At 45.7% G+C, this 11,509-nt stretch overlaps 1 protein-coding gene across 1 annotated transcript; it reads left to right on the top strand.

The window, feature by feature from the left end:
* The first annotated feature begins 41 nt into the window (after nt 1-41).
* CMTM3 (CKLF like MARVEL transmembrane domain containing 3) lies at nt 42-11,250 on the top strand. The gene is made up of 5 exons (XM_082062691.1): nt 42-236; nt 5,756-5,911; nt 8,078-8,173; nt 9,019-9,136; nt 9,354-11,250. Exons 1-5 carry the CDS (start codon nt 126-128, stop codon nt 9,380-9,382), a joined length of 510 nt encoding a protein of 169 aa, XP_081918817.1. The 5' UTR covers nt 42-125; the 3' UTR covers nt 9,383-11,250.
* The last annotated feature ends 259 nt before the right edge of the window (nt 11,251-11,509 follow it).

The raw sequence follows: 11,509 nt of genomic DNA, 5'->3' as shown, positions 1-11,509 counted from the left end.
TTGGGGATGCTGAAACTTTTTTTCACGTTTCCGCAGTGTCACGATTTCCGCTTCCCTCCTTCAAAAAAAAAAAAAAAAGCGAGCACCGCACAGCGCCCGATCCGCCAGCGCTCCCGCCCGCAGCCATGGACGAGCCCGAGCCCGCGGGGGCCGCCCCGCCGCCCGGGCTGCGCTCGCTCCTGCCCCCCCGGGAGTTCCTGTGCTCCCGCAAGGGGCAGCTCCTCCTCGCCGAGTCGGTAAGGGCAGGGGCGGCCGGGAAGCGCGGACCCGGGTGGGGGTTCGGACGGATGCGGGGGGTGGGGGGGCGGACCGCCCCGCCCCCGGGGGCTCCGTGCGTGTCCCCCGGGGACGCGCCCGCTCCCTCCAGAGACGGGCGGCGCGAAGGGCAGCGGGCTCACCCCGTTTCTAGGCTGAGAGACCCTTCTCGGTGTCGTTCGTCTGACTGCAGCGTGATGGTGGCCGAGAGCGCAACCGACGGGAAAAACAGGGGAACAGCCCCACTAATATCGGGGAAACTTCGGGACTGAAAGTTTAGTTGGTTGTGCTCAGGCAGAGCACGGTAGGAAACAAAAAAAATCTGTCACGTTAAGCTTCCAGTGCCTTAAGTGTGTTCCCGTTTAGCAGGAACCCCTTTTCAGTTCAAACTGGGGTTGATTTCATTTTAACCTATTTGCAGTGTGACCACTCCTGACCAGATTTGCATTATCTCCTAGTGCCATGCATGGTTTACAAGAGCTTCTCCTCAGGATGTCAAGACAGATCTTACTCATTAATTTATAACGTTTGGCATTATATGTGTCATCATGATCTCTCAGCTTTTCTCCTGAACGCTCCAAAAGTCCCCTCAGAGGGACACACTTGTTCCTGCTATGGAGCCAGTGAGCTTACTGTGAAAGTACCAAATAAGAATCATTAGAAACGAACTTAGTCTGGTGATGGAAACATTGGTCCCCCAGAAATACACTGCAGTTCTGAGATCTGGGCTGGTGGTAACTACAGGCCTTTGATTTTTGGTGCAACACTTTCTAGTATTTTACCTACAAAGGCTTAAAGCCTGACAGCTGAAAGAGTACCCACCTGGGAGGAGAGAGAAAACCTACCCCATGGGTAGTGGGTATTTCAACAATCAAAAGTTAAAATTCAAGAGGAAGATAGTTGATAGAAATTATTCCTTCAACGTCATTCACACTAGTAATGAGAAAGTTAAACACTAAGTTCTCTGTAATTTTAGCTGGAGTTTTGACAGCAGGTAATCAAATATTGGGACAGCCCAAACTAGCAGCCAGGTTCATGGAGCAGTGTTGATGTGTAAGGTGTCTCTGGCTGCCTGCTGTGCTAGCTCAGAGGGAAACGAGGAAAGCCAAGCACGAGGAAGGGAAGGAACGGGCAGGAGGAGGCAGCGACTTTGTACCAGCCTGCGAGTCCGAGGCCGCGGGCACTGCCCTGCGGCAGAGGGCAAGGGGAGCAGCCGGAGATGGGAGCCTGCCCTTGAGAGGAAAACCATCCATTCGGGAGATGAGGATGACTATGACTCCTGTGGTGGGGATCACGGGCCTCGGGCTGGGTAGCAGAAGGCCAGAGGTTCTATTAGCTCCACCAAAAATGTAGAAATTCCAGGTGCCAACCCATCACTCATACAGCATGTGTAGTTTAAAAACCCACACATTTAAAAGATACCAAACTCAATTCACTTTGCTCCTTTGGCCCACGTTCTTGTTACATACTGTAAACTATATTGGAATTTCCTATAGAAGCTTACAGCCAGTATATCAGGACCTGCAGAGGGCCTGGCTTTTCAACATCTCGGAATGATGACATATTTGAGGAATACTGTTTTGGTCATGGGATCGGACTCACCCTTTTGTTGTCATAGAGAAGTGCTGACTGTACCTCCTCAGAGGAATAAAAGCTGCTGTGTCTTGACAAACAGGGATTTATCCTTTGTAAGGCCACTCGGGGCTCCCCGAGGGTTTGGCCGGCTGAAGCGGCCCTAAAACCCCAGCGGGCAGAGCTGCAGCGAAGCTCCTGCTCCTTGCAGCACCCGCGTCCCTGGCACAGGGGATGCAGCCGGAGCTTCTCTCCAGTTGTCTCAGCTTTGCCAGAAGAAATCCTTGAAGACACGCAGACCCCAGAACAAACCCAGTCTGTACGCAATTAGAGAAATGCAGTGCCAAATAACTGAAGATGAGTCCAAGCTGAATCTATCACAGTTTAAATCTGTGTTTCATCATTAGCTTTGTACTTCTTGTCTTGAATGTTTGATTTTTCCTCTTTGACGTAGTACTAATGGGGGGGTGGGGCTGGGTCCTGCATAAATATATGTAAATAATATTCATGGGATACAGATTTTGAATAGTGTCTTTTGTTTAGAAACTAAATGGGGTTCTCATAATTGTTACTGAATACCTCTGTCACATTATTATTCGGTGGCTTGGCAAGTCACGAGAAATGCACTTTATTTCTCCGTCCTTGAAGTCAAGCAAAACCTGGCACCTCTGCAGGTCCATCAGAGGTTCTGTTCAGCTACAGCAAATGCCGAGTCAGGTTTTTCAATATTCAAAAGGCAAACCACCATATACCGAAAAACATATTGCCATCAAAGCAAAGCAGCAACTTGCAAACATATCTTGACTGGGGCAGATGACTATGCTTCTCTTTTTCAGTCTGTGGCAGAAAGGGAACAGGAGTTGGCTTTAGGAAATTCCCTCAGCCCAGTGACCGTGCTGGTTGTGTACTTGGTGGAAGTAACCTCATTAAAAAGTCTTGTTTTGCCCAGGAGCGGCTGGCAAACGGTCAGTTCAGCTGTCATAAACTGTAGTGATCCACCTCCGACTGTCAGCTCACACAGCTGCCTGTCCCTGCCCTGTCCCAGTGGCGCTGGTGCGGCGCAGCTGCGGGGGGGGTGCAGCGCTGCCGCCGGGGGTTGCTTTGTGCACACTGACCCAAACTGCTGTAGCCGCTTTGTAAAAATACCTTTACACACATGTGCACGTGTAGTACGGATCTTCACAGCCTTTGGGTGTATTGTTCGGGTCAGCCTGTGAACCGCTCTGTGGGCTTCCAGGTCTGGGCAATCTGGTGCTTCCTCTAGAGCAAGTCAGGCTGGTGATGAAGCTGATTACTGCAAGAAGCTTAATTATAATCTCAAATTTTATTCAGAGAAGGAAGTTCCTCCCCACTCCTTTTCCTTTTGATCTTCCTGCCTTATTAATTTTTTATTCCACCTGGGATAGCTACACAGCCACAAAGAAGGAGCAACATCAAGTACATGTATAAACTTTGCTGTCTCTCCTGAGCCTATTTATTCTCACTGCCTTGCTCCTCCACTTTCTAATCACCATTCTGTATCTACCAGGTTAATGTTTTTTCTCTATTTTCTCCCTATAATACTCCTCTTCAGCTACTTCTTTTTCCTAAATACTCAAATTGCTATCTTGAAGGTCAACATCTCATCCATGCTTTTTCCCCCTTAAGAGATGCATTTGTCAGTTCCTCCTGTCCTGTATTGGAACCATTTAACAGCCACTCTCATCCCTGCCACCAGAGCTTGTCCAGACAAGACCCACAGTGACACATTGCGCTGCTCAACCCGGCTATTTCAGTCCAGCCTTTGTGTTTGTCCTGGTGAATACTTTATTAGCATCCCGCGAAGCCATTATGCACTGGCACTACTTTTCTTTTAACAAAAATATAGTATGAATATGTAAGGCTGTCCTGTATAAGGCTGTGTCAGGTTCGTAGCGACACAAAGGATGTAGAAATGATTGTGTTTTTCTCCTCTTTTCCTGTCTTTATTCTGTCTTTTCAGTCTTCTCTGAACTGAGCTTCAGAACAAACCTGAGCTGCGCTGTGCAAAGCCTTTGTCCAGGATGAGCCCTGCTTATATGATGATGCATAACTTCATAGCACCTGGCCAATTTAAGATTACCAGCAACACAATATTAAGTAATAATTACATGGGAGAAAGTTACTTTTTGAAATGCAATACCAAAGAAGTTCCTTTAAAAAAGGACAAGTAAAATGTAATAGTTCTATCTCTTTTATGTGCATTCCCATTCTTACAAAAAAAAGGTGCTAAATGAAGAATTTGGCCTCTCGTTTTGCCAGGACTGTTTATAATCTTGCCACTGCCGGACTGTGAAAGGATCCTGCTCTGTTCTTTGCTGCCCTACAGCTTCTACATCCACGTATTTATTCCTCCCCAGCGAAGCTGGCAACAATCACACCAACCTTTCCACAGCGGCGCAGGAACAACTCCAGACTCGGGGCTGCTCTCCATGCCAAGGGTGTCATCCCAAAGGAAAAAGAAACTCCCTTGTGTAAATACAAATGGATAAAACACTACATTTTTTTTTTTCCTCAGAGAAGCAGCATTGCTTTCTGAGTCATAAAGTGCTAGAAGTGATCTTGCAACTGCATTGAGCCCCACAACTTCCTCTCTGCCCTTTTTTTTTAAGCATAGACACAGCTGTTAGAAAAAAGCAAGATCGCATTGCTTGACCTTTCTGTGAAATCATGTTTAAATACACAGCTTCAGGAAGAACGGTGCAGAACAAGTACGATGTGCAGTGGATCATTTGAGAGCCTTTAGAGGGGTCAGGCTATATTCTGAAAGTTGCTTTTGAGTTTGTCATTTTTAGAACAACTTTCAGGTTGCCATATGTTTGTCTCAAAGAACCTCAGTGTCCCAATGACAAGCTGAAACCATCTTTGTAATCTGGTGCTCAAACTACCTACTGCCACGCTGCCCGAGAGCATCTCTGGGAAAGGCTGAAAGAGCAGCTCGGGTGTCCCTGGCACACAATCCTCACACCCGCAGAGAACCTTTCATTCAGCTACTTGTGAAATTTTAAGCTAATTTGAGGAGAACAGTGAGCAGTTGATGTGAGGCAGTAAAGCAGTAGGGCTGGAGCCTCTTCTTGCAGGTGACCAGCTCCCAGGACACCATTGAATTCAAAGTTTCTTCGTGGTTCCCTCACCTTCCACTCTCACATACAAATACAGTAGCTGAAAGTCCAGAAGTAGCCCAGCACTTGAGCACTGCCTGGCTTAGGTGAAAATGCATCTTCTTTAGCCATTTTCCCATTGTGAAATTTTCTATTTTGGGCCATAAACTATATTCTAAAGGTATTTTAATTGAATGGGAAAATAAATGCCATTTTTATTATTTTGTAAAGGTAGGAAATGTCATGGAGATGAAACAAATCTGTGGGAGTTATCTATCCCATTACTCTCTAAAATAGCTGGAAAACTAGAACCGGAGAGTTCCAGAAAACACAGAATCATTAAGTCTCAGCTCTTTTCTATCCATCAGACTTTTTTCTTTCAACTCTGAGATTATAAATGCTGCGTTACCGAGGGCTGTCTGAGCAATGATTTGGATGTCAAAGGAGAACTATCACAGTTCAAAGCTTAAAGCTCCATTTGCCTGGCAATGCCCCCCGCTCTATTTTCAGAGTTTTGTTGCCAGAGCTGTTTACAAGCCAGAGCAATTACTGACTCGGGGAGGTGCAAATCCACCGAGCTCTCCGGAAAGCTGATTTCACACACATTGAAATAAATGCCACTACTTTAGATACATTCCATGCTAAACAAGAAAATTCATTTGGCCCAAGGAAAAAAAACAAGTAGGAAACAAGATACACCATCAGCAGCAGCGCTGCCACATACACAGGGAGAATAACGCTTCAAAGCTGAGCAGCTGCCCCAGGCTCTGCTCTGCATGCGAATAACCAGTGTTCTCCCTTCTCTCTAGGTGCTGTCATTTATCATCTTTATCTGCTACATAGCGTCTCTAGCTGCCTCTTTCATGATGGCACCACTCCTGGAGTTTCTGCTGGCACTGTTTCTGTTTTTTGCCTATGCCTCCAAGCTTAATGAGAAGTTTAAAGGACTCTACTGGCCTTTGGCAGTAAGTGAAATGTGCAGTGTAAAAACGCAGATGTAATTGTACAGTATAACGTGGGTAAAAGGGACTATGTGGGAGTTCAGGCTGTTAGCAGCTTCAGCTCCTTATTAGAAACCTGCCCATATTGCCTCTCATTCAGAGGTCTCAAAGCACTCTTTAAACTATGCTATACTACAGACTATAGATTTCTTGGTGCTGACACCAAGCATGATTTTATTAAAGCACAGAATTTATGCCTGATTCCAAACAAATGGCTTATCAGAAGCAGGCAACATCAGCCTAAGTCAGTCTGACCACTGCTGGAGTCTCCTTAATATTGCCATCCTTACAAACGGGGAGACAGAGGCATGCTGTATAGTAATGCATACGCTTTATAAAATGTTTTAAAGTTCCCAGGTGAGTGTTGTTGAGATGCAGAGTCACTCACACACACACACACACGGACTGTTGTAGAGGGGGAGGCTCCGCGGGTGCATTCACAGAGGGAACCCGCCAGCTGTTCCAGCTGCAGGTGCCCAGTGCACACCAGCCACTGGATGTCTCTGTTGCTTCAGACACACATTGTAAACCGAGCATTTGTCCAGCAGTACTTAAAGAAAACGCTAATCCAGTCTTTTGGCACAAATTTGCAATAGTTTGTAATAGTGAGATTTGAGTTACAGCTCTCAATGTATAAAAAACCAAACATTAGCAAGGCCACTGGATAAAACAAAAACAGTGACTTTGACTATCAAAGTGTGTATGGTTTTCCGATGGTAATTTCAGTTCCATTGTTTTCCCATTTTCTACGTGCATCTGACTCCAGAACTAAGACAGAAAAGGCACTAGTATGTTTATTATGTCCATTACCATAATATACTCCAGCCGCAGAATGTAGATAATTGACCTCATCCTGATTTCAGAGGAGTCAAGTTTCTTACAGGATTAGTGTTTTGAGACAGTATCTTATTCATCCATCTGTTCTGAAAAGGCAGAAGATCTAATTGTGAACAGAGGTCAAAATACCATTATTCCAGCTCACATGATTTACATCTGCCCTGGGAATCACAGCTCTTTATTTAACAGCCAGTTCAGAGACACTGTTGCTCCAGCACATCCCTGCTGGTGTTACCGGGCACGGCCGCTGCCCTGCAGAGCCGCAGTCTCAGCCACGGCAGCACGTGCTCCAGTGACAGCAATGGGGATGTTCAGCTGCTGGAGTTACGAGTGTACATGCTGAGTAAAAAATCATAGTTTTAAAGCTAAACCAAGTATCCAGCTCCTAAATGAGGATTTGGTACAGACAGGCCTCCTTCTGTACAGAAAGCAGAATCCCAGAATGTCAGGGATTGGAAGGGCCCTGGAAAGCTCATCCAGTGCAATCCCCCCATGGAGCAGGAACACCCAGATGAGGTTACACAGGAAGGTGTCCAGGCGGGTTGGAATGTCTGCAGAGAAGGAGACTCCACAACCCCCCTGGGCAGCCTGGGCCAGGCTCTGCCACCCTCACTGAGAAGAAGTTTCTTCTCAGATTTAAGTGGAACCTCTTGTGTTCCAGTTTGAACCCATTACCCCTTGTCCTATCATTGGTTGTCACCGAGAAGAGCCTGGCTCCATCCTCCTGACACTCACCCTTTAGATATCTGTAAACATGAATGAGGTCACCCCTCAGTCTCCTCTTGTCCAGCTCCAGAGCCCCAGCTCCCTCAGCCTTTCCTCACCCGGGAGATGCTCCACTCCCTTCAGCATCTTTGTTGCCCAGCACAGGCCTGTTCCCAGGGGAGCTGGAGCCTGTGGTACTGCAGCTCTGCTTAAAGATGGGACTTTGGCAGCATTTCCAATGGTTTGCCATCAGCTCTTGCTGCGCTCCAAGCCCCGCGTCACAACAGACAGCCCTTCTCAGCCTGAAGGTCTGCCCGACACACGCGTGTTAAGAGTAGGATTTATACGAACATCTGCAGGAACAGAAGCTAATGCCAACATTCTGGTCATCTCACATTTAAAAATATTTCCCAGATGAGCAATTCATCTGCCACAAAACAGCAGGCTGTAGGCACACTCCAGCATCAGGCAGAGCCACCAGTGCAACAACAGAAGTTTTCAGTGGTCATTTCTGAAACCATTTTCAGAGGAATTTGTATGTTGGAATTACATGACTAATCTGAGGATGCAACGTTGCTTATTTTACAGGATTTCTTGCGGTGCGTCACTGCTGCCATTATTTACTTTGCCATTTCAATTGCTGCTGTCTCAAAATATGGCGACGGAGCATCTAAAGCGGCAGGAGTAAGTAGACGTGAGCTTTTCGCTTAGGTATTTTGGTGAACTGCGTGTGGACACACTTCAGAAGCAATTCAATTTTGAAGCCATTGCAAGTAGCAGAAGTAGCAGAATTAGATTTGCCTAAAGCAAGCGATAAGTGGTCGGTTATTTAGAAGAATGGGTTTTGAACAAATGTTGTTTTCACCCTGACAGCGCTGCTCAGTGTTAGCTGTACTGCTTAGGGACACCTATTCTGCTTGTGAATTTCACCCGCTGTACAGGGAAGATAAACTTCTCTGTTCCTACAAAGAACATCAAGATCTTGAATGGAGGGAATAATAATCATAAAGAAATCAAACCTCTTACTACTAAAGACAGTCTGTATTAAGTAATTTCAGCCTCCTGCCTCTACTGCTTAATTCTACCTGGATGGGTTGAAAGAAGAGTAGTATCTTTTTACCCTGCAGTATATGGACTACCTGGGAGAGAGCCTCCGCCGTCAGCATTCTGTGTTCAGAAATGAGATACAGCCTGTCCCTGTGTAACTTGACTCTAAGCATCAATAATGTATGTAACATAAATAAAATCTGCATAATCTTAAAAGACGGGGAAGAACAATACCTAGTAGCGTTAGCCAGCAACCATTACCAAACCATCCCAGGTCATACATCATCTCAAAACACAGACCTAGTTTTAATCTTTGTCACTCCATTTAGACATGGAGCATTAACGCTGGTTCTCAGGCTGAAAACCAGCCTGTTCTTGCCCCGCTGCTGCTGCTTTGACACCGGACAGGTAACCCCAGAATCCACTCTGCAGCAGACCTGCCTCCTTGCAAACCAGTAACAGATATTATTTTGCTGTTTCAGGTGTTTGGATTTATAGCCACAATAGTGTTTGCCATTGATTTCTACATAACCTTCAATGACCTGGTTACTTTTCTGAAGCAAGGCAGTTCTGATTCCCCTGAAGGGCGCAAGTCGGAAGGTGGGTAAAACTCTCCGTTTTGGTTACGGGAGATTTTCTTCTCCATTTCACCCTTCTCAGGGGAGCAAGAGCACTGACTCAGTAAGAACAGTTTCTGTTCTTTGCTACCTTGATTTTGTATGCCACAACTATGATGAATTATGAAGCTGCTTAGTCTTAAAACACGTGGACATTTCCAATTTTCATTTTCACTGTTGTTTTTTGTTTTACATTTCAGATGAAGACTCAGATTCCGACTCGGACTGAAGAACCAAACACCAACCAAGCGTGAAGGGAAGATGATCAAGCACTTTCCTCAGCTGAGTGCACTGCCAATTGAAATATCTCCCTTACTTCAGCCTCGGTATCCTCTTCCCACCTCCCTGTTTAAGGAATCACCAAAGCACAGATGTGGAAAAGGAGACTATTCCCAATGCCACTAGACGCTCCTTCAGAACTACGGATTCTCAACCCGCCAGACATCTGTATCCAAACAGCACATCTCAATTCTCCACTGCCCCTCCTTACTCAGCACTACAATGTACTGAGTAAATGGGAACACAGTATTTTAAATGTATAGGTGGTGCTTTTAATGTGATTTCTTAATTCCAAATCTTTAACACTATAGCTTTTATACTTCTTGCTGTGCCAAAGAAGAAAGGCTGAGAATGCCTCTACTTTATTTGTATTTTTCTTTCTTAACTAACATTATGTCTCTATCCGAAATCTGAATATTCCACTGTCTCAAGCACTGAAGGCATAGGTTATCGTTAACATGTTGGTTTCAATACATTTCTATCTACTGCCTGTCTGCGACAAGAAAAGCGACAACTGTAAATCTGCAGCAAGAACAAACCTCAAAGCAGAGTTGTGCCACCGGCTCACCAGACGTTCCATATCACTTTTATAAGCTGCTTGGATGGGGTCACACCACATCTTCTGCAATTTCACCACAGAGAGGAGGTAGAACAGACGAGGCATCATTCTTACCAGCTCCTTCTTACCACTTGTGTGAAAGCCCTTGTAGGTGTTGGCACGTCCAGGTAAGAAGGCTTGTCAAACACCATCCACCACCATCTGCCTGCACATTTTTGTGTGCAAGACGTCGCCGTCTGATCCCACGTGCTGTGTTGTGAACACTGGTCCTCCCATGAGAAGTAGCACTGGACTTAGTCCGCTGGGTTTGCAAAACACACAACTGTTGTGTAAAACTCGGGATACACAGACCCCAGGAGGGCAATATGTTGTTCCCACTGTGAAAAGGAGAAATAAAACCGAAACAACACACAACAAAAAAACAACCTCCAAAGTAAGCAATGTCTGCAATGAAATTCATTTGCCCAAACCCCTTTTCTTGGTGTGTGTGGGTTTTGGTTGGTTGGTTTGGTTTTTTCCACAGAAAGGACATGATTTATCTCATAGTTTTCTATTCTGTGAGAAAAGCCTCCAGCATTCACAAGGTGTTTTAATGAGCAGCACAACCTACCCTGCAATACTTGCATCCACACAGTGGTTGGAAAAAGCACGTCTCACTCCTTAGATATGGCATCAGCTCAGTCTATTCCAATGAAACCTGTATACATTTAAAAAAAACCCTAATATAATACCAGAACAGGTGGCCTTAAAAATAATTGATACAAGAGCAGATGGTACTAATGGGAAATGAAAACCAGGGATAAAGCAATGAAGGCAGATTTCCTTTGGGGCACACTGAGCAGTGGGGTCCGCAGTGCTGCTGGCAGCTGGCGGCGCAGACGCGGTACCAGCACCACGGGAGCTGAAGGTGCCGCCCAGACCCGGCGTGGTCCGACAGGCAGCTCCTGCATCTCCTGTTTCCAGACCACTGAAGCAAAAGCAAAACAAACGGTGGCTTCCAAATGTGACAAATAATCTTTGCTTTTAAGAGAAAGGGCTCTTTGGACCTTCTCCTGTATGAAACTCCACGTTTCTTCCTTTTCTATTGTCATATTTTACTGGCATGTACTGTGACTTCAGGGGACCTGGGCTCGTTTTTATATTCAATTGTTTTGTATTTCTCTTTTTTTTAATTAAAAAATGTACTGCATGTCACAGCTGGAAACTAGTACATGGTTAATATTCAGAAACCATGCTGGATTAAACCTCTTTTAATAGAAGTGTTTGGTGCCTTTACTTAATTAAGACCTGCTTTTACTGCCTTGCCTCTGACCAGCGAGATTAACGGTGTTTGAAGAAAACCCATCAGGTGCTTTGGGGGCGATGACAGCACCAAGGCAGCGCTGGAGACCCATCCCTCACACCTGCACGGCCTGCAGGGAGAAACTTCATCCTGAAGCATGAAAGAATTTAACCAAGGATCAGTTTTAGCGTATTTGGCAGGCATGGGAGATACAGTGCTCTTACTTGGCAACTAAT

This window comes from Streptopelia decaocto (genome assembly GCF_964273445.1).
Source record: "Streptopelia decaocto genome assembly, chromosome: 11".
Classification (NCBI taxonomy): domain Eukaryota; kingdom Metazoa; phylum Chordata; class Aves; order Columbiformes; family Columbidae; genus Streptopelia; species Streptopelia decaocto.
The sequence above is the reverse complement of the archived record's forward strand: the minus strand, read 5'-3'. Positions and strand labels throughout refer to the sequence as shown.